Source organism: Pseudorasbora parva, chromosome 2 (assembly GCF_024679245.1).
Source record: "Pseudorasbora parva isolate DD20220531a chromosome 2, ASM2467924v1, whole genome shotgun sequence".
NCBI lineage: Eukaryota > Metazoa > Chordata > Actinopteri > Cypriniformes > Gobionidae > Pseudorasbora > Pseudorasbora parva.
The window spans coordinates 19506781-19533124 of NC_090173.1; the positions used below are offsets into that span (position 1 = coordinate 19506781).

At 39.4% G+C, this 26344-nt stretch overlaps 1 protein-coding gene and 1 long non-coding RNA gene across 4 annotated transcripts in view; one reads left to right on the forward strand and one right to left on the reverse strand.

Moving 5' to 3' along the window:
• Nucleotides 1-26344, forward strand: part of LOC137093704 (uncharacterized) — a 115507-nt gene that overhangs the window by 38581 nt on the left and 50582 nt on the right. Inside the window, exons 1-2 of one of the 2 annotated variants that reach the window (XR_010908550.1) lie at nucleotides 12931-13189; nucleotides 13855-13940. This is a non-coding gene — a long non-coding RNA (uncharacterized lncRNA). Of the gene's footprint in view, nucleotides 1-12930; nucleotides 13190-13854; nucleotides 13941-26344 lie in introns of those variants that run through there. The other variant, XR_010908549.1, reaches the window with a different exon arrangement.
• Nucleotides 13876-26344, reverse strand: part of grin2ca (glutamate receptor, ionotropic, N-methyl D-aspartate 2Ca) — a 110910-nt gene continuing 98441 nt past the window's right edge. For both annotated transcript variants that reach the window (XM_067458479.1, XM_067458488.1), the window contains 5 exons: nucleotides 22482-22711; nucleotides 18856-19016; nucleotides 18569-18756; nucleotides 18259-18491; nucleotides 13876-16078 (listed from right to left, as the gene is read on the reverse strand). In XM_067458479.1, coding sequence (XP_067314580.1) covers nucleotides 14489-16078; nucleotides 18259-18491; nucleotides 18569-18756; nucleotides 18856-19016; nucleotides 22482-22711 — 2402 coding nt within the window. In that variant the 3' untranslated portion in view covers nucleotides 13876-14488. The remainder of the gene's footprint in view (nucleotides 16079-18258; nucleotides 18492-18568; nucleotides 18757-18855; nucleotides 19017-22481; nucleotides 22712-26344) is intronic.

A 26344-nucleotide genomic window follows, 5' to 3' on the forward strand; every position in this document is an offset into this window, starting at 1 on the left:
GATGGCATAAGTTTAAGCAGGGATTTGCTGAACCCTTTCACATCTGAGTTCAGATTCATTTCATCCCCCTAAATTACAAAAAACACTTTATGACCCCTGTGAGCCAACGGATGCTGCTCGTAAACTTTGTGAAGTGGAACAATGAGTCTGTGTATTACAGTAGATTAATGTTGCTGTTTCTTCTGCACGTATCATCAACTGTGTTTGGCCTTGAAAGAGATCAATGACTAAAAGGATCAGATATGCGTGCGTGTGTGTGTTAATTTTTGAGTGAAACAGAAAAACACACGGGGAGCACCAGCTTTTGTTCCTGCTCTGACAGCTGCAAGGCCGCGCCGAACGATATGTATGCGTGTTAGAAATCAGAAATTGTGAGAGAACATTGTGCTTGGTATGTTTTTTGTCTTCAAACAAAACTTGGGTCTTCAGCCGGCAAAGTTTAAATCCCATCTGGCTAGCGCACTTGTTAATGCGTTAGGTCAGTAAGTGGAGAGTAGGTGCCCTTTTGTGGCTGTTCAAACACATTTGATAAACATAGCTCTGTAGTGCGGCAGGCGCACCTGCAGGTATTGTTTTTTTGTTTGTAGGTTATCATTATTCATTATTCTGGAATAGTTTAAAGGTCTTTAATTGAGCAAAAATGAAATAACAGCTCTGGGTAATTAATGAATGAGTATTTAACAATTTGGCCTCATTTTCTCTCTGCTGTAATAATTAGTGGGAGACCTAATGCATAAAACGTGTCTGAATAGCGGTGTGTTACTTTATCACTGACTTCTTAAATGTTTCACGGTTGCTGGTCATAAGGCATCTGTTACTGTAGGAATAATGTGAATCCTTGAATAATAAGTGTTGCCTATCGGAAATTGATGATCAGAACTAGAATTTGAATAATGGGTCATTTCTGTTGTGCAGTAAATTTGCGTGTTATACTGGATAAAATATTAAAGGGGGCGGGGGGGATGCTGTTTCATGCATACTGAGCTTTTTACACTGTTAAAGTCTTAGATTCCCATGCTAAACATGGACAAAGTTTCAAAAATAAAAGTTTGACGTTAGATGGAGTATTTCTGAGGTAAAAATACTCCTTCCGGTTTCTCAAGCACGATGCTAATGGTCTGATCCGATTCAATGATGTATGCTAAGCTATGCTAAAAGTGGTACCGCCACATATAGAAATCGGCTGAATGGATTCAAAAACGGTAAAACTCAACTGTTTCACTCTAAGGGACTTGGAAAATGAGCCTATTTTCAAAAAAAAGTGGAGTGTTCCTTTAATGGGACAGTGGATGGAGTTTGTTTTTCCGGAGAGGAGTTGTGCAAGTGTTTTTGTTTGTTCTCGGCATTTCGGCAACAATGGTTTATAAACAAGGACCAGTTCAACTCCGGATTTGTAGCTTGTCTAATGCTGAAAGATGAAGTGGTCCCAGCGATTAAGGTTCACGGTCGTATGTTGGAAGCAGTCAGGGAGTAAAACTGCTTCAAATGTCTTTGTGTTATTAGCTATTGATTCGTTCATTCAAATGCGCTACTATTCCATAGTTTTTCTATGTAACAGTTAAACTCGCACTAGTCTGACGTGCAAAACCATTCCACTTGCTACTGGTAACATTAAATTAAAATGATGTCCTCATAAACGACGAGTAAACAAACACTAATGTTGTAAAAGCATGACAAGCCACTAAGCATATAAGTGTAACGTTACAGTTACTGTGGTTGTCGTTGCTGCTTCTCCTGTTCAACTTGTAGATCTGATATCTGGATCATATATGTATGGCTAAATCTGATTGATTTCCATGATTTATTTAGGATAACGTTTTTTTCTCCACGTTTAAGGATGTCAGAGCTTTCAGACGCTTTCAACGGAATAGCTGTGCGCGCTCGTCATTCTTTACCTGATCAATCAGAGCAGAGTAGACCAATCACAACAGCCATCTGACCACTCAGAGCAGAGTAGACCAATCACAACAGCCATCTGACCAATCAGAGCAGAGTAGACCAATCACAACAGCCATCTGATCAATCAGAGCAGAGTAGACCAATCAGAGCAGAGTAGACCAATCACAACAGCCATCTGACCAATCAGAGCAGAGTAGACCAATCACAACAGCCATCTGACCAATCAGAGCAGAGTAGACCAATCAGAGCAGAGAAGACCAATCACAACAGCCATCTGACCAATCAGAGCAGAGTAGACCAATCACAACAGCCATCTGACCAATCAGAGCAGAGTAGACCAATCACAAAAGCCATCTGACCAATCAGAGCAGAGTAGACCAATCACAATAGACTTTTTCCATAAAAAAAAAAAGTTAAAAAGTACTGCATAACAGGAACAACTCAATATTACAAGCCAAAGATTGTGGAAAATGTCATGACGGAGTGAAAAATGAGTCAGGAAACTGAAGATGACTTTCTCCTCAGTGGCGACCTTGAAACACTCTTTCTTAATGAGACATCTTAGTAATGATCACACTGTGTCAATTGGAAAAGAAAAAAAGGGAACAGAAAGCTGAAGGAAGGAGGATTTGAGTCGCTCGTTCTCCATCAGTAGATCCACATGTCCACATGTCCACATGTATGTGTCCACGGTCTGCCATGCTCAGGAGATTAAACCCAATGGCCCGAAGCAGCTGGACGTCCGCCTGCCGTTAGGCTCCATCACATGACCTGGAACAGTTGGTGGCCTCAGCGATAGGCTTCAGTGCCACATAAGGACATTAGGCTTCCTGTAACACTCAGCTAATGGTTTCCAGGAACTCACCCTACGATGCTTTCAGCTCGGAGAGAGCGGCCTTCAGAGATGATAACAGCGGCCAGTAATTAGATTTCATTCTTATGCTATGCAAATGGAAATCAATCAATGCTGACATCGGCGGGAATCTTCAGAAGAAGCTCCATATAGACATTAATCAGATGCCATGTTCAGTTTGTCATGGATGAAAACGAGGCTGTGAGGGATAAATCTAGAGTTGAATGTCATACCGTTTCATATCTCATGGTCATCATTGAAGACATTTAAAGGGCTGGTTCCGTGGGGGTTTTCTAGGCTTGGTTATGTTTACACTGTAAAACAAAAATCAGGCCCCAATTGAACATTTTCTAGTGACCTGATCACATACAAATTTTTCAGTTGGCCAAACTAAATTTCTGTGATTTGATAGAATTTAAACGTGCAGTATGCAACTTTTGGCCACTAGGGGTCACTCATTCAAAATAATAACAACAGACGTACTTTGATGACATCTGGAAAGTGCGTGGGCTCATGGGAGTTGTTGTCATTGTCACTGTCAACCAGCGAATCTGGCATCTCCAGCAGAAAACATGTTCACCGACAAGGTAATGTATTGTTATATTACATCTCTATTATTGTTACGTTTAGTTACGGCTTATGAGTAACGTTAGCTAATGAGTGAGACAGAATGTTGTGCGGGCGGTCGCTATGTCAACATACCTATAAGTTGGTATGTTGACATATTAACCGCGCATCATAATTTGAGTTACTCAAATTATAGATATGTTGACATGGCATCCGCCGAACATTCATCAACTGTTCAATGAGGAAATAAATTTCAATATAGTTTATCATTACCAACATAAAACATAGTAAATGAGAGAACCAGCAGCAGTGGTGTCGCTCCCCACGTTCATCAATCATTCTAATAAACATTTATTTTGGAACTCAGAGATATATGAATTAGTAGATCATTATTAAATCAATATTATATGTAGCTAGTATTAACATATGATAAAAGTGACGGTCACCTTATATTAATTGACCAAGATAGTGGCATATTACCTTATGAAGCTAACGTTACTTTTTCCAGCTACATATAAAACCAATAATAGCTAGTCCATCTGCGTTTTACACATGACATCATCGTGTCACCAAATATACGGATAGAAATATACTTTTGAATCAGTTTTTAAAAAATAGCTGTTTCAGTCTCCAAAAACACAGAATCCGCCTGTTTGAAACGCCAATACAATACAAAATGTGTACGTGTTCGGCTAAACGCGTCTCAATGTGGTCAAGATCGCTATGCCATATGCAAACATACAGCATGTTATGATTATATGATTATTATGTTAGCTGAATGGTTACTTAAATTACCTGTTTATTAAAACGCAAGCGAGATCAGCATCTCTCTGCAGTCCGAGCTTGTCACGAAGATTTCGCCATCTTTCAAAGGCTTCTCCGAGGTTTACACGTCTCTTGCTTCTTCTACTGTCCCAAAATCTTCTCGGGTCATTTTTTTTCACCCGTACGTTTGCGCTTTGTTGAGCTGGCAAAACGTACAGGCAAAGAGTAGTCTAGTGAACCATTATCATACAGACGGGAAATAAGTTCCCCTTATACTGTCAGTGTTCCTCTTTGAGTTTGGCGGTTCCGCCGAGTTCCGCAGGAAGACGCAAACGCGGATATGACGTGATAGACGGGCGACATAACGGAAATAAAGACACGGTCCGTGTCTTTGAATTAAAATATTAATTTCTCTGGATTTAGAAGTTAATTGGAACTGTCGGGATAATGTAAACACAACTTTAAAAAATATATAACATAGATATAGTGATCTTTTATATTTTTAATGCTGAAACATTACATATTGTGCCTTTAATTCACAGAAAATCATTTTGGCCAACCGATGAATTTAGATGTGATCAGTCACTAGAACGGTTTAAATTGGGGCCTGATTATAATTTTTTTTTACATTGTGTGGGGTGCAGCTTAACATGTCTTAATACTTCTTCTTTTTTTACGCCGTATTTTTCTTATATTTGACCATTATTCCACACCGCTGTCTCCACTGTCCTTTGAACGGCTCGTCTGCTTCCTGCTTCTATGAAGCCCATCCTTCTGAAAAACGCAATGATCTTAGATTGGTTAGATTGCCAAATGTAGTTACAAATGTAATAAAGGTTGTTGATTCTCAAAAATATTCATTGCATTAACTCAAATTTTTTATTTCAATGAACTCAAAATTTTAAGGCAACCAGGTAACATTTTTAAAATAATGTTTTACAGTGTATGTTTCTCTGGCTGCTGAATAAGAATTGAATCATTGTGTATTGGTTTAATTCAATGATTTTATGACTGAGTTTAATATGAGCAATATACTATTAACTTTGCTTTATTGTGATTCTAGAAAAGCTCCAGCATTGTTTTAATCAGAAAAGCTTAATACCGATTGTACGTTAAGCACTTTGACCTCCTGTGAGACAGACATCAAGAATCAGCTCATGAATCTCAACAACGGTGACATGCTTAATGCCGCAATGCATGCTGGGAGCCGTGGATGAGTTTTGCATGATGCACCCAGAATGCATTGTTAACTTGTCCAACTTCTTTTCACTGGTTAAGCCAACTTTTTTTGCATTTAATTGTCCAGTTAACTAAAATATAATCATTAGCCTAACCTTTTGTGAGTTGGATTTTTTACAGTGAATGGTTTCTATCATTTTAGGCAGTTTTTAATCACGATGATGTTAGGTCAAGTGTTCGTTCTTTACATAAGTTTGGTTTTATTTAGTCATTTGACACTATATAAACGGGGGTGTGGTGTTGTGATTGACAGCTGAGATTGACGGCTTCGAGCGAACTGAGGCGCCAACGGACATTTTCGGGGACTTTGGGAGAAGATTTGAGATTTAAAGGGGTGGGTGCATGCGATTTGACTTGTTTAACTTTAGTTAGTGTGTAATGTCGCTGCTTGAGCATAAAAAGTATCTGCAAAGTTAAAGCGCTGAACGTTCAATGCAAACAGAGATATTATCTTTTAAAGTTATGGCAGTTTATTGCCTACAAAAATGGCCGGTTTGGACTACAACGAGCTTCTTCCTGATTTGGTGACATCATAAACCCTTGCTAGTCACCGCTAGCCTAGAAATCTAGACGCACCCTAGCGGCAGCAAACTTAATCTGCCCGCAAGGGTCGTCTAGGAACTCTCAATACCCTTCTGAGCTGTATTCCTCTCACTCTGGACGGGCCAATCACATCGTGTATAGAGTCGGCGGGCGGGGCCATAATGATGACGGCCGAGTTGCGTTTGTGTGCTTCTAGTAAACACAGAAACTGGCGAACGGCGGCGGTCTTTCGAATCAGCTTTGACTGCGACTCTGGAAGAGTTAGAGTTAAACTTTTCTCGGAGAAAAGAACAAAGAACGGCACTGAAGTCATTCTTAAAAAGGGAAGATGTGTTCGGAGTTTTGCTGACCGGATACGGCGAATGTTTAATCTATCAACAAGCTCTGTTTCACCTTCGTTGCTCTGGTTGGTGTAGCGCTATCCTATCGCGTGCAGAGGGAGTTTGAAAGACAACCGTTTATCCCGCCCCTCAGATTGAGCCCTGTCTATGGTGAGTTTCCAGAACAAACATCTTGATGTGGGTCTGGCTTGTCAGGCTAAGTCACCGCAGATGTGATTTCTGCCCGTGATGGTGAGGGCCGTGGCGTTTCTAGACAACCTGTGCTTGGCACTTCAGCCAATAAAAATACAGGAAACTACATTTGGCAATCTAACCAATCTAAGACCATTGCGTTTTTCAGAAGGATGGGGCTTCATAGAAGCAGGAAGCAGACGAGCCGTTCAAAGGACAGTGGAGACAGCGGTGTGGAATAAAGGTCAAATATAAGAAAAATACGGCGTTCAAAAAAAAGAAGTATTAAGACATGTTATACTACGCCCCTTAAACACAACCAAGCCAAGGAAAAAAACCACGGAACCACCCCTTTAACTTTAATTTCTACATTTCCATAACTGTTTATTTTAAAAAAAGGTTGTTGATTAGACGTGACTGTGGATGGGACCTTGATATCGCGACTCCACTTTGCGCTCACTAATGTGCAGACTCGAGATCCGAAATGTCAGCGCCATATGTGGACACTGGCGGCGTAACTTACGTCAACAGAAGAGAGTGAAGGCGCGTCATCCATCTTTTTATTTTCTTTTTTTACAGTGTATGGTTTCACAGAAGAAAAAAAGTAATTTGCGGTTGGAACGACATAAAAACGAATGATGACAGATTACAGTTTTGATTGAACTGTTCCTTTAAATAATATGTCTGCTCTGACTATGGCATATATTAATCTACCCTCTGTAGTCCATATGTAGCTCTACCCACATCGATGCACTGGCTAAAGGCCTGGGCTGATAAGACATGATAAAACTCTGGGAGGCATGATATAAATTAGTACCAGTGTTTTCCCGAGAACTGTTCATGCTCTATTTGCATGAAAAATGACATATTTGGATATATTAGAAACGCTTCTTTGCTCACTGTCTCCACTGATGTCTCTGATTTATTGTGAATTAGGGCAGTCAACTGATTTAATAATATCAACTTATTTAAATGATATGCAGTATAATTAATCTAAATTAATCATACATCGATATTTGTTGAGAAAAGGCCCAACATTAATATAACTCAATGAGATGACATTATTGTGGCAAACGAACGGACTGATTGACAGTGTGCACTCTGACTGCATAAGAATGTGTTGCATTTAATTGTATTGTTTTATATTTTTGATTACATTTTTTATCAAGTTTGAAATTTTGATTTTTGGATATGCCTTGGGCATTTTATGCTAAGGTATTTTTATAAATAAATAAGTTGAACGCATTTAAATGAAAGCCTTACGGTGATTACATAGCTTTTTCATTAGCATATCCCGTTCTAATCTTTGCTTTCTTTACTTTGTGTTGTCTGCTGGACTTGTCCTCTTTCCCTCTCAAGCCTCAAGCCATTTCTCTCTCTCCCTTTCCTCACACACTCCTCCTCTACTGATAGGATTCGGAGAGCTATTCTCAAGGTGACTCTTAACATCTGGGAAAATTTATGGAGTGTGAGGTAATTTATTCAGGGTGAGGATGTGCGGGGAATGCTGCCTCATAGCTGCTCTCTGTATGAAGAATATCAATTATTGTGTGCGCTATTGGCACTGAGAAGTATCATGAAATGAACATGTGATGAGATGACAGAAGATCACTGGGGTGCCGCTCAGATTCAATATATCAGAACGAGCGTGTGGGTTAATTGGTGGAACTGGTGGTAACTGACAGCGTGCCACTTCGTTGGAGCACAGAGATGCCAGTTTGCCCAGACGCAGGAGCAAAGCACTGTCCCCAAAGAAATATAAATCTAATCAATGGATGTCATGACTCACTCTGCTGGTATAAACATTGTGATAATGGCCTTCACTGAAAAAGAGGGACAAAGCCATTGAAGTGTTGTTTTGATTCCAATTACAGATTTTTAAGTTGTTTCCAAGAGTCATTTCCAGTGAATTCATTAAAGGATAACTCCGGTGAGAAATGACCCTAGAGGTAATTAACAGATGGTTAGCGAGTAGATCGTTCTCTGGGATGCGTTTTCATGAAAATCGAATGTAAAGAGTTTTTATCTCTAAAAACAGATTAGCTTATAACGCATTTTCTATGGGGCACAGAGTAAATTAAATCGCTAGTTAATACCACTAACAAGGCTTAAAGTAGCCTCACACTAACACGGCAGCATACTGAAGGTCCCTAAATGCAAACCGAAGCATTGAGAACTTTGTAAGTGTACAAACAGTTTAATAAGAAGACACTTTATAAAGACAGTCCATTCCGTGTTTACAGTCAGGCGCCATCTTGGAAAAAAGTCTCGACGAGTCGAGCCACGAACGCTGTGCTAAGTGAGCTGGTCGATAGGAATTAAGTTTGTGAAATCTAATTACATCTAATTACATTCCAGAAGAAAGCACTGAACGCAACAGAGAAAATAAAAAAATACAAATAAAAATGTCCATGTAATTAGATTTCACAAACTTAATTCCTATCGACCAGCTCACTTAGCACAGCGTTCGTGGCTCGACTCGTCGAGACTTTTTTCCAAGATGGCGCCTGACCGTAAACACGTAATGGACTGTGTTTTAATTTACTCTGTGCTCCATACACTAGTGTTAAAAGCTAATCTGTTTTTAGAGATAAAACTCTTTACATTCGATCTACTCGGTACGAACTCCTCGGTAACCATGTGTTAATTACCCATACGTTCATTTTCCACCGGAGTTTAGTGATGGCGAAGTGAAGCTTTCTGAACCAGTGAAGCTTTCAGCACAGTTGTATCAGAAAAAGGTTCATTACTCGAAGCTTTTCAAGTCAGAGCTCAACGAGGACCTCTGCTGGTGAAAGTGAGGGAAAGCGCTGTGTCGCAAAATGTTTTGCAACCGACGCATTATCTAGAAGCAAAAAGTGAATTAATGGATTGATTAATAAATTAATCAATATATTATATGTGACATTATATGACACAATCTGTTCCATTGCATACTCCTAGTAACTTAAACCAATAAAGATTTTGTATTGTGAATGTGAACATTTTTCCTGTTTGTAAACAAATAAAACTCACGAATAAAGGAAGTATGCTAAATAAATGCATGCACACAAGGAAAAACACACACACTTTCACATGATTATAGAAGGATAAGCCTATACTTGTCTCTAATGTATGAAGTCATAGGCTAGTGCGGATTAAATAAATAAATATATGCGGCAGAACAAAAGCCAAATAAATGATCAACCTTATTGGGCGAAATCAAATGAAAGTGTTCCCACATTTCAGAACGCCCTCTCTTTGCAACAGGGTCCATAACAAACTCGCGCAATACAAAAAACCCGCTCAATGCAACGCAATACACCTCACAGGCACGCCCTGTGTCGCGCATTTTTAAACCTTTCTGAATCAGTCACGTGGGTGTTTGTGAAACGAAGCTTCGGACGTCATTGGTCACGTGGTTTTGATAGAACGAATCAAGCATCGATACAAAGCTTCACAGAAAATAGTTTCATTTTTTTGACACACGCTTCGGAGCTTTGGTGTCACTGTTAACATCACTACCGGAGTTGTCCTTTAATCTTATAATTAACAGTGCGGCTTATCTTATGATTCATGGTATGAATGTCAAGATATTTTTTGCTGTTATTCTTTAAAATCTTATTATTTCATTCTAGCATTTTACATTAGTACTGTTATGGTGTTTTGTTTCTGTGATTTTTTTTTTTTTTTTTTGTGTGTGAAAGAATTCATCAGCATATGAAAGAATCACTCATAATACTAAAAAAAAATGCTTACTTGTCCTACTGGCATCATTGTATGAATCTGAGTTGTTTTGATGAACTGAATCAAAAGATTGAAGTCAATGGTAGGAAATGTATTCCTTTGCTAGCTCATAGGACGTGTATAGAAATCGGGAAAATAAAAAATATCGCCCGAATTCAAATCCCACTTTTGGATTTTCTCAACTACTCTGAATCAGAGAATTCAAAGGCCAAGGTGAGAGTGACTTGTGATTTATTTTTTTGGATTGGTTCCCTGAGTCCAGAATAACAAACCATTAAAGGAACATGCAGACTTTTTGGGACTTTAGCTCATTCGCCGTGTACCCCATTTAGAGGTAAACGGCTCCATCTAGCTACTGCTCAATAAGTGGCAACATAGCACCAACATTTTTCTGTTTACATTTTGTGATGTGTATAGTTACATCGTGTACTAAGACTGACAGAAAAGGAAAAGTTGCGATTTTCTAGACCGATACCACTAGGAACTATACTCTCATTCCTGCATAATAATCCAGGAACTTTGCTTGCCGTACCATGGGTGCAGCGGCACAATGATATTACGCAGCGCCTGAAAATAGGCTAACTTTCCTCAAAATAAACCAACGTGACAACCTGCTTGCACAGAGAGTGTGCTGGGGGCTATTTTCAGGCACTACGTAATTTCATTGGTAAATCCATGGTTCGGGAATTCATTAATACCTGCGTTAGTCTGCTTCCAGTGGCTCAAGCCTCCATTACTAGCGCTAAAATTACGTTTTGGAATTAGCAACAGGCTTGTGTTAGATGTATAATAAATTTGTCCTACAGACACGTTTTAAGGGCAAAAACCTGACAAACGTCTTGAAATACACAATCTGTACAATGTTTTGAGGTGTGTGTGTGTGTGTGGTAACCGTAGAATAAGCAGAATAATTGACCCCGGGGTGTTTAATTATTGAAAGATAATGCACACCTGAAGTGCTCCGCTCTGTGCCGTGGCCGCATTACCATCTCAGGGCAGGTGTGCATTATTTTTCTAAGAATTCAGTGGCCCGGAGTCCTGTATAAAATGTTTAAATATATTGTAATTTCATTGACTGAATTAAAACGAAAACCGTATTAAAAAAATGTACATTGATCATAACAGGCATTGTGACTTTAGCATGTGGCATCATTCAGACTTTTTTCTGAAAAATGATAAATCTAGTTTTGCTGTTATCTGATCCATTATCCGAGCAGCTCATCTCTAACCACCCATGAGAGTCCATTTGCGTGACCAGCAGAGAGGGACCTCCCAATGGGGGCCAGATCCATCTGTACGCCCATAAAATAATGGATGATGAAGATCAGATGCCATCATGGTCCGCAATCTGCCGCTGCCCCGCTAATGCATTCACGCCGGCTTTACTGCCCATGTGCCACCTAACTCCTGGTGCACACTGATGAGCTCCCCAAGATGTCATGACATCTGCCCACAAAATCGAGGCTCATGCCAATGCACACGGAAAGGCCAGTGCTTATAGTTTACAGCCGGGGTCTGTTAGAACCTGGGTGGACGCCAACTAGATTGTGGATGAGGTCTTTACTATCTGCATTAATGCGACGTATAGTGTCTGGCTCATATCCGCTTATGTTTTATATACAGTATATTGAACCATAGCCTATACAGTTAAATACTAAACCACAAAAAATAAGATAAAGATAGGTCCACAAGAGTTTATTATATATATATATATATATATATATATATATATATATATATATATATATATATATATATATATATATATATATATATATATATATATATATATATATATATATATATATCCTTTAATCCCTGTGTTTTTTTTTGCAGTTGCTTTTGTCTCCCACTCAGACGATTGGAAATTCTCCCTTTATTTCCCTATACAACAGAATTCAGCTTTAATGACATTGTATGATCTGCCATGTCAACAATCCCGCCTTTCTTATTAGATACAATTAAATAAGGCCTCTTGAAACCATTATTCATCTCAGTGCAGTTATGAAAAATGATAGCTCATGTAGGCTTAAAAATTGATTGCCCGAAGGACTGATCTGTCATCGAGCTTTGATAAATCCTAGCTGTGAAGGGCTTCCAGTATTGATGTTGTTGTTGTTTTTTCTTTCAAAAGTTATCGTGGAAACCTTAACCTTGTGCTCTTCAGCCACACCCATTTTTCCCTGAAACCTGAGGTGCTGCGCAGGACCAAATGAAATAGATCCATCCATCACGTCCTAGTTATCATCGTCCGTTTCTCTCTCACTCATGTACATTCATGAGTCTCAAAGTCATCTAACTGGTATTTGCCAATGTCCGATTATTCATGTTGTGGCTCAAACACCATCATAGATTGGAGTGTGGAGATGAGAGGATAAGCCTCAGATTGTTTCTCCATGCAAACGGCATTCTCTTTTTGAGATGAGACAATAAATCTTGTGATTGGGAAGTTGGCGGATAAAGTTGTCCTGATAACAATGACCGGGGAAATGAATTGCACACATTCACAGTCCAAATCTCCCTTAATGAAAAGCTTCTTCTGTCAGCAGATTTGAATGACACTGTTACATGTGCTTTCTCTCCCTCCAACAACCCACCACCTCCCTGCTGAAAGGAGAGTTCAAGGTTTCATTCTTCATTCAAGAGCTTGATCCTCGTGGTCACTTTTCTATCTTGTTCCATCTCAAGGGTACTAAATGAACGTGGGTGGATGCTATAGGTCGATATTGTGTCCCTGCTAATTGGCTCACTGCCCAGATGTGCATCATCCTAAGTTGGCGTGATTAAACATACTATTCCCCAGGGTCAATCAGCCCATTCGTCCAACCGTTATTATACTGACCTTTGCACTTTAGAGGCGGAGCGCTGGAGCCCTTCCAGTCCTCCTGGGGCCCTCAGGAACGGCTAAGACCACAGCGGTGCTCAACAGGAAAGATGAATGTTAGCCACCCACGTCACATCTTAAAGACATAGGAAGGTGAGAGGGATTAAACCGTTCTCGGAGAGCATGCAACTGCCACGCTGAGTCAGCGCTTGACCTACTCGCCATGCATCGACTTCACCACAAGCTGCTTCAAAACAGGAGGTCAGCAAATAAAAGCCCGCTGCTTAATATCATACTGTGTTCGTGTATGCCTTTTAATGCAGTCCATGCATTCTCTACACTGATTTACAGCAGAATCTGTAGATGTAATGGTTTTTCCATTTGGCAGGTACTGTATGAATAGTAATGCATTTGCCCCTATGTAGAGCGAATCAAGAGTGAAATTGTATTCATGAAACATTCTTCCTCCTCGGTCATATATAATCTTGACATTCATTTATGTGGCTATATGCGTGCAGCTTTTTGTAGACACTGGTTGTCTAGACTATATTCCCAAGAAGTTTAGGTGTGCGAGACATTTAAGGGAAAGTGTCTATATTATTGTTCACCAAGTAATGGATTAACAGTTTATTGCAATACGAAATGCATTGCATGAGATTTCATAAAGTTGTACATTTCCAAGCTAGTTCTTATTTGAAAAAGTTCCTTCTTTGGGAAGATCTTTAAAAGCATGCCACACATTCAGCACTTGGGGCATTAATTTTTCTTTTTTTCTTTTAATCAAATCATTTTCAAATTTCCAAAATAAATCCACCTTACGTTGGTAACACAAGGCCTTTTGGGAGGTTGTCTCTGCAAGATGTTGTCTAATGACTTGAATGTGCATCGTTTCCACTGTTAATTAGTTTTTTTTTTGTTTTTTGCAGAAGACACAAAGACAGCAGTCCTTCAGTCGGCCCTCAGGCCATCCCATCGTTTATTAAACCGTGAAATAGCTGTGGAACTACAGAAGGTAAATCAATTCTTCACCATTCTTAAAATCAGATCTTAATTACATCAGTGGAGTGACACAATTTAACAATGAATGGCTCTCTCAAACCCCTGGGTTTAGAAAATTCTTGGAAGACATTTTTGTGTGGCTATGTTATAAAATTCTCCAGTGGTTCTCCAGATTTAAAATGGTTGAGTGCCCTGACACAAATAAAACCCAGATTTTTCAAATCAAACCCTTTTGGTTTTAAAGCTGCCTTAAAACATGCTACATCCAATTGTTTGCAGAGAATGAGTGTAACTGGTGTAATGGCATTTAAAAACAGTTTAAATAACAATCAATTCGATTATAGATTAAGAACAGTTCGTTATTATTTTACTCTTATTTTTTAAAGTATACTGAAAGAAGTCTCCACAGTAATCACTTGTACATTCCCCCATCCCATCCCTGCTGTCTTAGGGTATTATTGCACTGAGATTACCACCTTAATCTTTTTTGCTTGACTTCGTTTAGCAGTTCCCAGTATTTAACCCTCACTGTTTGGGGGAAAGGTGTCTCTGGAGATCTCTTCAAACCTCTGACTCCAGACTCGATACCCTACCCCAGGGCCGTGGGGCAAAGGGACTATGTACGTTCCGTGCTACTAGAACCTGCCTGCGGTCCCTGCGCACGGAAGAGAATGGCACGGTGTGCAACGCCTCCTCGTTTGAGCGCCCAGCCCCCTCGTAGCTTCCAATAGCAGTGTTCTGGTACAACACAGGTCTGCTGCCTAACCGGGGCACCAAGGCGGCATTATCCGGGCAATGGTTGACACATGGAAACAGGTGGCACGTGTCTTTGGAGTGCTCATGGAAGTGAGCGGGTCCCTGCGGTAGAGGACCCAAATACACCGGCAGGTCTGTGTACGAGTTCAGGTATGTTGAGTAGTGTCCGTGCACTAGCGTGGAAGAGGAGCGCCGCAGGGCTGCCGTATTCTGTAGAATCGCCTCCCGGTACGAAGGAAGGCGGATGGACTTTGAGTACTTGAGCTTCTGCGTCTTGTACGGGTAGGATCCCATGTGAGCTGGGTCCAGATAGGCTGGCTCCACAGCCATGTTGTAGCGAAGGTTGTTACCAGCGCTGCCATATATCTTCGAAGGCTTGGGATTGGTCACCACCACTCGAGGGAACAGATCAGGCATGTTGATGCAACTGGTGGATGATGCAGAAGTGGAGGGCTTCTCATCAAGCTGCCGAATCCTGTCACCACCCCACGTGGCCCTGAGAAAAGAGGCGCGACGGTTCATTTTATCTTTCCCCAGAAGAGGAACGTCATCCATCTCCGGTTCTAGATACAACTTGGTGCAGGAGTTGCAGCTAGAGCTGGGTCTCTGGAAGTGACTTCTCAAGCAGGGTGTGGTATGGGAATGGTTTTCCACAAGGTGATTGCTTTTAAGCTCAGCCAGACAGGACTGGGGAACATCATAGTCGTCCCTCCGTCGAGTTTCCGGAGATGCTGCTACGTAGCTGTGGGACCTCTTTTTGCGACCCAGACCTGCCATGTATTGTTTATGGCTTCCCGAAGGTTCCTGGTGTTCCACAAAGATGTCCGGTACCTGAAAGTCACGGTAAGAGACGTAGCGAGAGGTAGGGTGGTGACAGGACTGGTCCATGTACACGTGGGGTTTCGGGGCTGTCGGAGGTGGTGGGTCTCTCATGGCAATATGGGGACTACTGAGGCTAGATATGGGCAGCGTCCGTTCGTAGATGTGGTGGTGGCTGGTGCGTGCGGGAAGAGTATAGCGCAGTGAGGTAGGCCGTGTTCCCACATGAGGCTTCTCCAGTAAGTGCTGAGTCGTGCTGTCCATGTTTTGAGGGTATGATGAGTGGTTGTCCATAACACTAGCGATGCAGGGCAGGCGACTATGGCTGAAGTCTGGTCCTATGAGGCAGGTAGGAAGACTAGGTCTGGCTGACTCTGGATCACGTCGACTCCAGTTCTCTATGGTCTTTGTGGCATTGTCCAGGGAGTTTTCAACTCTTGCAGATGAGACAATGTCCTTAGCGGTTTGGAGCATCTTCAGCATGTTGGCCTGAGTGTAACTGGTGGTGACATCCGGGTTCTGCATGTTCCCTTTACGGTCTGTGTCTTCCACACCGTTAAAGCAGCTGTAGATCCCCTTCAGGGAAGAAATAAGACAAATTGAGACTGGCATTTTGGAGTGCATTCACCTTCACATTTCTTTGTGCCATAGCAAATATAATTATTACTGTTTTCACCTGATAATAGCATCTCCTTAAAAGCTATCTATTGTGTATTGTCTTAATGAAGGGCAAAGTTCTGATAAAATCAAGTTGCAATAAATTTGCTGCAATGACCTAGATGAATTAAAGTGCCCCTAATATGGTTTTTCGAACATTCCCTTTCATGCAGTGTGCAATAGCTATTTGTGAATGTAAACGTTCTGCAAAGTAATAAAGTCGAAAGTGCATGATAAATAAAGTTATTGTCTCCGAAAAAAGAAAGGATCGACTCTGAACTGCCTAAATTAGTCGTTTTAAATCTCACTGCGTTACTGTTCTACATCACTACAAAATACATTTGCATAATGCTCGCCTGTGCTGTATGTTGTCCACCCACGAACTACTTGGTCAGCCCTCAAACATGTGATTTTACTGACGACTGCTTTTCAAATCAACATGGGATTCGCAAAACTCTTGGACTAGCTTGTTCCTTAGACTCACAACCTGCAAATATGAATAATTATGGCTGTATATATTTTCTGTCGGGTGTTCAAAATATGTAGTTTTGTGTTTTATATTGTGTATGTTTCCAGCTAACTGGCTAACCCATGTTAATACTGCCTCACTGAAATATTTCTGTTAAGCAACTGTCTTCTTACTACTTTGAGTAAAAAGTAGTAAGAAAACTGTCTTCTTACTACTTTGAGTAAAGGATGGAGCAAGACTGTGTTTTTTGCAAACTTTAAAGCTCGACTGTGTAACTTTTTTAGTTTATTCTTAGCTAAAAACACGTAGTTCTTTCAAAAATATATGTGCTCATTAATGTATATTTACTTCTTTGATGTAATAAAGTATTCTGGCCCTCCATCTTGTAAGTACATTAGCCAAAGAGGGACATACCCATAAATTCAAGCTTCACCTTTCGCGTTTTAACACTTGATGGCACCGTGTCGAATGTGAAGAGGGGGATTGCCATGTTAATCTTGGACTAAATCAGCCACCGTAGGAGTTAAAACGAAATCGGAATTGAGAGGAACGGAAACTAATATTCACTGGATGGTCATACACCTTTACACCGCTAAATAGGGGAAAATATCACACAGTGTAGCTTTAAAGTTACATCACTTATGCGCTGTTATTGATACTGTTCCCGCATGTGCACCTCAATAAATTATAAATTTACACATGGGTTTGTTGATGGACGTAGTCTTGTTAATGCAGATGGTGATGAATTACAGTTGTAACATCTCATAATGTACCTCAAACTGAATAGCGTATCACTGAGAAACATCCTGCTCAAACATCCTTGCGATGGAGATTCGGGTTGATTTAACTAGTTCTTCCAATGTTTCATCATCATTAAAATCATCATCAAAACTGAATGGGCCATCTGACCAATCAGAGCAGAGTAGCTTGCGGAAAGGCAGGATTTAGAGACAAGTTGTTTGAGAATCATTGAAAAAATTTTTTTTTTTGTTTTTTGGCCTTTGATGCATGTACACCTGTTATAGGAGACCTCTGAAAACAAAAATAGGAGCCTTTAAAATAGCATAATAGGAGTACCTTTAAGTCTTAAATTACTCTACTATAAAAAAAATGACCACATCAAAATTCTATTAGCTGATTTTACATATGGTTAATTACCTAACGCACTGTTAGTGACTGATAAGATTATCTGTTTAACAGTATTATAGATATCTCTGAAAGTGCCTGTAATTAGCCAATAGAAAATTAGCTGCTTATACATTTGTAGCATTCCACCTTTAAATGAGGTCTTCGACTTTAAGCTTAAGAATGTGCTTTAAAAGGGCTTTGGAAACTATGCCATAACCTTAGGCCCCTAATTAAATTTTAACAGCTTTTTCCTTGACTTTTGGTGCTCATTCACAGCCCGGAGTTCCCCTGAAAATCAATTCCACCACGTTTATGTTTCTGTTAAGTCTCTGTAAAGGTATGTTTAACCTTTCTTTGCACAATTCTTAGTTGATATATTCTGCTACATAGATGTTCTTTCTAAATTGCTTTGGTAAAAAAGACGCCTCATTTTGAATGAATTAATCTGCATCATGCACCATATAGTAGACTGGATTTGTAAGATTGATCACAGAAAATTTACCCTGCTAATGGCCAGCAAGAAGTCCAAACGCTCAGACTTGTGGACAGAATGGCGCAGCTTCCAGTACAGTAGATGTTCCCATGCAAAGACGAGCAGACTGAGACCCATAGCCACAAGAAGCATGTAAAACACTCCGGCCATGTTGTCAATGTCGAGCTTAGAGCTCATCACCTCTTTCTTCTCGTTACGACAGATACCAGTGAGCCACACTGTCTGCAGCTTCTGAGTTTCACCTGTACACATACATAATACATTTCAGTCAGACTTTTGAAGCAGAGCTCCTCAAGCTAATGTACGTTTCTGAGGTTACCGTCAGCAAGGAACTGGAGAAGAGCGAGGTCTATGGGGCGTTTCCAGCGAGATTCTTTCTGAAGGGCGATGCCGTAGCCTGTCGTAGCAAACACCTTCCCGCTACCGATGGTCACCAATTTACACCCTTCGTCTTTACCGGCCATGTAGTTAAGCACAGCCGCATCGTATATGAAGGCATCCAGCTTTCTGTTGGCGGCAAAGAAATGACATACGTTAGCAGAAAAGATAACACACTGGAAGCGGATTTGTTTCATAGATTCGGGTGAAAAATGTCAGTAAACACACCCAGTTTTTAGGCTGTTGAGAGCGTCTTCCACACCTTTTTGGTTGTACTTAACCATATGGGAATGCATTTCGGGATAATTGCTCCTTATGTTTCGTTCTGTGCTGCCATTGGGCACGGTCCCAAACCGGAATGGGGGATATTGGTCTTGCGGTCTCTGGAACTGAAAGTTGGCATTTTCAACAAGTTAGCATGTTTAAATTGAACTTTAAGAACAAAGTAGGGTCCAAGTGGTAAAAGTACATCCCTGGATGAGTTACGTAGTTCGGGATTAGTGCATTTTAATAGATTTCAGCACCGCTAGATATGCCTGTAATGGCTTTTGGCTGGGAAAGCTATGCTGCTAGAAAGTGTGATTGATTTTTCTTTAAGCTGGATTTTTGCATGGGAATTTATTCTAGGTTCAGCCTTCGTCTTCACCTTCAACCAAGGTTTCTCACGATTCTGTATCTGCAAATGCCACATTAAATACATTCTAAATCCAAGTGAGAATATGACTGAAATTAATCCTCAGGAAGAAAGCTGGAAAAAGTGGCTGTAGTGATAACACTCGGACCAAAGCCACTAGGTCATCAACGCTCTTTTCTGTCTCAAACCCCAAGTGCTTCTCAGTCAATTAATTCTCAGCTCTGTTCAAATTCTAACATTTGAACCTCAGGTTTTCCTCATAAAGACGAGGAATTATCTCAGCTGCCTGGCCAAACATCCGAGGAATTCAATATTACTTTTCCCCTGCTACATTTCTTCTCATTTAGTTTCTACGTGATTCCGGCCATGTTCATTAAGTGCAGTTAATGTAATATCAAATAAATGTAATATAACCACTAAGACAGCACTTCAGAACTCAAGGCATGAATAATTGTGCAATATAAAATAACCTTGCTAGTGTGAATGAAGGAGAAGTGTCTCTAAGGAACAGGCGGATGTGATTGTATTCCGGCTGAGAGCATGTGAATGCGTCGTTTTAAGTGTGTTTGCTGTCGAATGAGGGAAGACAGTATAAGCGTTGTCTTTCATCTGTCCCGTGGCCCTGACCACTTCGAAAGTTTACTGCTGACCAAGAAGAAATAGAGCACAGAGCAGATATTTCTTCTAGGGAAATATCTTGCGCTTATTATTAAATAAATGACCCTCAGGTTGTTCCAAACCTATAAGACTTTCGTTCATCTTTGAAAAAGTAAGATCTAAATCGGAGAGATTTTTGACCCTCCGTAGATTACGCAACTACCACTTTGAAAGTTTATATACAGTTATACATTTAAAAGTTCATAAAGAGATCGTAAAACTAATCCATTTGAATTGAGTGGTTTAGTCCAAATTTTCTGAAGAGACATGATCGATTTACATGATTAACAGATTTAAAGGGATAGTTCATCCAAAAATGTAAATTACCCATGATTTACTCACCCTCAAACCATCCTGGGTGTAAATGACTTTCTTATTTCAGACGAACACATTCTGAGTTATATATAAATATATAAATATATTTATAAATATATAAATATATATCAGTAAACCCTAACGCTCAAAATAATTTATTGGTTGAGTAGAGCCAAAACTGAGTTCACAAAACTGACACATTTTAAATAATCTGAATTGATCGTTTGCTAAGGCTTTAGTTACTGTTGCTATGTCCGACAAGCCATGGCACTTTCACCCACACATCATGAGTGTTTCAGACAGAGCAGGTTACTTTTAATATGAAGAGGGGATTATTTAAAATTATATATACAATTATATTATATATAAAATAATATATAAGTAAATGGGGGTCGAGATTTGAAGTCCATAAAAGTGCATCTATCCATCATTTAACTGCACACGGCTCGGGGGGTTATTAAAAGTCTTCTGAAGCAAAGTAATGGGGGGTTTTTTGTAAGAAAAATATCTATATTTAAAAGTATATAGACTAAAATAACTAGCTTCTGGCAGACAGCCTGACCAAGTCGACTTCCCCTGATGCACGGTATGACGTAGGATGAAGGAGTTGTGTAAGCTTTGCTGCCTTTTGTAGTTCCAACAAATGGTTGGGCTGGGCAACAAACTCGAGCTCGTCTCTTATGTTGAAATCCTCTGACATTTCTCAAAAAAAAAATCTCGTTTTAGACTTCTAATTCATGGCCGGTGTTTTGTTTTGCTTTTTCCTCATTCATCAGTGTGTCATGCATCAGGTCAGGGGTTACTCTTTCTCCGTAAATCGATGCATATGGCCATCTGTCGGACGTTTCAATTTAGTTTTAAATATGGATATTTTCTTACACAAACACATCACTTCAGAAGGCCTTTATTAACCCCCTGGAGTCATATAGATTACTTTTATGATGGATGATATGCTTTTTTGGACTACAAAATCCCCCCATTCACTGCCATTACAAAGGTTGGATATTTTTTAATACAACAATTGTGTTCGTCTGAAAGAAGAAAGTCATATACACCTAGGATGGCTTGAGGGTAAGTAAACCATAGGCTGATTTTAATCAGCTAGTTCACTCTCTCCCTGTCTCTTATAAATGAATATTAAAATATGTATATATATGCTCTTCAAATACAACTGTACTAAACTGCAACTATCAAAGTTTGCCGTTTGAAAGCAACAGCCTGATCTGTATGTGATATTCTTGCCCTCTGGCTATTTTGCCCTTCAGGCAGTTCGTTCTCTGTGTAACGCCTCCCAGCACACTCCTGAATCTGAATTCATACCAAAACATCTTGCTGTCAGTGTCTAAATCCCTGGTAGTCAACTCGTGGGGCTCTTTAATGACAGTGTTGTGGCTTAAAGTCTCACTTTGTCTTCAAAATTGCTTTTGAAAAGTTTTCATCTGAAGCTTGTCAGTTTTAACAGCTTTCAGCATCATTGCCAATCACTTCACCTTGATGTGTCCCTACACAACCAATTACAACAGTGTCACACAGCTAGGATTATTTGAAGATTAAATGTGAAATTATTAAACATATAAACAATATAAAAACATATGAAAAGCTTTAATGTTAAACTATATATATATATATATATATATATATATATATATATATATATATATATATATATATATATATATATATATATATATATATAAAGAAAAAAATAGATATAAGAAAATTAATATAAGATATGTGATAATATGATATCCAGTATGACGACTCCGATTTTCAAATATTTATATTCTTGTGAAATCGACGCGCCATCCTGGATAAACCCGTCTCTTGCGTGATTCCCAAAAATTCTGAATATTCCGATCTAATATGATTTTGGTTTCTCCCAAGGTTTATTTTTCTCCATCATACCCTGATGGAGTTTTGGTTCCTTGCCACTGTCGCCTTTGGCTTGGCTTGCTCAGTTGGGGACACTAAAATAATGATCTAAGTTATTCAACTAAATATACAAGTAAAACTGTGGGGTGGGGGGGTGAACTATCCCTTTAATGTTTGAAAATGTCCATAAACGTCTTATTAAAATAACACAAATGAGTGATAAGTATACTTATCACAGTATTTAATCATGAAAGGGTACATTTCCACATATATTATCAGTGCAAATCCCTCTTATAGCTCCACAGAGAGATGTCTTTAATTAAAACTCATGCTCTAGAATGGCCTTTTGGCTGAGAGAAATGCTGGCAGCTCTTACCTTTTTGTCACTCAGTCCAGAAACCGTGTCAATATACTGCTCCTGGATCATGAAGGCGGCCAGGTTGGCCGTGTAGCTGGCCAGGAAGATCACGGCGAAGAATGCCCACACCAGCACCATGATCTTACTGGTGGTGCCTTTGGGGTTTTCAATGGGCACTGAGTTGTTGAAGACGATCCCCCACAGCAGCCAGACTGACTTCCCAATGGTGAATGTCGGCCCACCTGGATCTGAGATAATCAATATAAAGCTTCTTCAGGGTTTTTGCCATTATTTTTGATTATAGTTGATGTTTTTCTCAAAAACATTTTTTTCATTTAATTTTCATTTACAGAAGGGCAGAGTATTCTATAATCTGGGGGCAGCTACTGAAAAGGGTGCATTTGAGCTTTGAGCACAGTAAACCCTAACGCTCAAAATAATTAATTGGTTGAGTAGAGCCAAAACTGAGTTCACAAAACTGACACATTTTAAATAATCTGAATTGATCGTTTGCTAAGGCTTTAGTTACTGTTGCTATGTCCGACAAGCCATGGCACTTTCACCCACACATCATGAGTGTTTCAGACAGAGCAGGTTACTTTTAATATGAAGACAACAAAGTATCAACTAACAAATACAGTATTTTTTAAAAAAGAAATTTTAACAATAAAAACAGTTTTGTAGCTCTTTAATGAGTTATGACAGATCATCAAAAACCGATCATCTCTTTCTTCTAGTTCATTTATAGTATCAAATAAACATGAAAGAACTTCAAAAGGAATGTTATTTCAACCTCAGAAAGACGTTAGTGCATACCAGTTTTCAAATTCAAGTCCACCGACGTTAATCTACGGACTCTATACGGACTGCTTTCTTGGACAAAATTGCGGATGTCGGATTATAATTGGTCAGATCCCCTGTCAATCAAACTCCTGGCGAACAGTGAATTGTTTTATTGTTTTTGAGTTGTATGAACTTGTTTCTTTTAATTTAGACAAACTTAAATTAAACCGAAACTGGGCTGGGATAACAATTTTTCTATTTCCAAGCATAATTTGCCATGACACTCAAAAGGAAGAATAAATGCTAAAATTAAGTGTTATATTGTGTGTGTGTGTGTGTGTGTGTGTGTGTGTGTGTGTGTGTGTGTGTGTGTGTGTGTGTGTGTGTGTGTGTGTGTGTGTGTGTGTGTGTGTGTGTGTGTGTGTGTGTGTAAGATTAATGTCAAGTTGGAGATTCGGTAAGGTTTGGCTATGTTAGTTTAGAAGAGTTGCTGTTAATTCAGTTCATGCTATCAAAGCATTGTTACCAATTAGTAAGATTTATTACATTTCTCTAGTAAAATTATTTAAGTTGATCATTTTAATTTAAATGTATGAATTAGCTTACTCAATTATTTTAAGTTAAGAGTACAAAATAAAGATCTGCAAGTTCTGCTTACTTAAACTTTACATTTCTTAACTTATATGTGATCGATTGCCTCAATTATTTTTAGTTTTGCCAACTTATACAGGTTTACAGTATTTGCATAACTATCTCTGGTTGGATGACTGGAGAGACAAAACTAGATGATGTTCAGTCAATAAATCTGAAAGGTAAGGAGAAGCCAAACAGTCTGACAATTTATTTTAGACACTAAAAGAAGAACCTTAAATCTCAAAGAACGTATGTGGTCCCATTTTTTAGTACTAGTTAAGAAAAGTCTGAGGGCATTTTGAACTATCTGCTAGTGGGATAGAACTGACTGGCTAATCCCAAAATACAAATCAAATTTTAATCAGACAATTTTGGGCAGAGTTAGTGTAAATAGCCAACCGGGTGGGCAATTGATTACTTTGTGTAGACACTCCATTGGTGTTTAATATTAGGCATTGTTATTGCCCTCAAAGCACATTATTTTCAAGGTCATTTACATTAATAAATTAGATGTGTTGTTGCAGAAGCAATGAGATTAAATAGAAAGTGAATAGAGACTTTGCTGAAGTATCCTGCTCTGTAGATGTTTATCCTCAGACCCCATTTACACTAGTGCATTTTAGTTTAATTCTCGTCTATACTAGTGTTTCCACTGCGTTTCAGAAACATCTTTGTCTACACTGCATGACCAAAAACGCATGTCACATGACCATTGTCGCACACTGGGCAGGTGCATACAGTGTAAACAGTTGCCTCTTGCGCATGTAGGAGGCTGCAGTATAGTACAATACAGTGTTTAACTGCATAACGGCTGCTAAAAAGGGCCACAAAGTCAGCAAAGCATGCAGTTCCATCTCCATGTTATCGTTTCTACATGGTCGTCCAGGCTGGCATGTTAAAAAGGCGTTAAGAGAGTTGGGTTGGGTTTCCCAAAAGCTTTGTAACAATAGCCACCAATGAATTTAGGCATACAATGCGTTTTGGGAAACTGGTGTTCAGGTAACTGTTAGTGTAATGTTGTGCAGCCACACCATCATTTTCAAAAGTGTCCATTTTCAAACTAAAATGGGGTCTGCAGTTTTTCCCCCCCAAATTATCTGTTTTTGAGGTTCGAAAAGGCTGTAGTAGACGACAGGCATAACCATAGCAATAGTTTTGCGTTTTAAACTGCAAAAACCCACTAGTGTTAAAGGGGTCTCAATAATCTCATGTGTGTCTCCTCTAAAGAATCTCAAACTGTGCTCAGATTTCAAAGACTGCAATCAAAAGATATCAGTGTAAACTCAAACATTTCTCAACAAACTCTTCCAAAACCACCTGATCCAACCAGGTCTCTACATTCATTCTGTAGCCTTTACTGTATATCAGTAAACTCCAAAATCGTTTGACAAACAAATGAGATTAAGATTTAAATAAAATAGCTATAAAGCACAGCCTCTATAAAATGTTCCTCTAATTACAACCCAAATTCCAGAAAAGTTGGGACGTTTTTTAAATTTAAATAAAATGAAAACTAAAAGAATTTCAAATCACATGAGACAATATTTTATTCACAATAGACCATAGATAACATATTGCTTGTTTAAATGTAGAAATTTTACACTTGTATCCACTAATTGAGCTCATTTCAAATTTGATGCCTGCTACGGGTATCATTAAAGTTTGCACAGGGGCAACAAATGGATGAAAAAAGCAAGACAATTCAGCTGGGAGAACATCAAGCAACTAATTAATTGATATCAGGTCTGTAACATGATTAGCTATAAAAGGGATGTCTACGAAAGGCAGAGTCTCTCAGAAGTAAAGATGGGCAGAGGCTGTGAAATCTGTGAAAGAGTGTGTAAAAAGATTATTGAATACTTTGAAAACAATGTTCCTCAACGTCAAATTGCAAAGGCTTTGTAAATCTCATCATCTACAGTGCATAACATTATCAAAAGATTCAGATAAACTGGAGAAATCTCTGTGTGTAAGGGACAAGGCTGAAGACCTTTATTAAATGGATGCCTGCAGGCCCTCAGACTACACTGCATCACTCATCGGCATGATTGTGTCAATGACATTACTAAATGGGCCCAGGAATACGTCCAGAAACCAGTCGGTAAACACAATCCAGCTTAACATCTGCAGATGCCAATGAAAGCTCTATCATGCAAAAAGAAAGCCATATGTGAACATGGTCCAGAAACGCTGTCGTGTCCTCTGGGCCAAGGCTCATTTAAAATGGACTACTTCAAAGTTGAAAAGTGTCAAATGTAGGGATGCACCGAATCCAGGATTCGGGTTCGGATTCGGCCGAATATTGGGCTTTTTGACTGGGTTCGTTTCTGCCGAACCTTAGAATTTTTTTCCACCGAACCCGTGGTTGAGTATGGCAACGTGTTTACTAGGTGGACCGTTCGAATGCAGCTGTGAGAAAGTGAAAATGGAACTTGTGAACAGAAAATGTGTTGTTTGGCGGTATT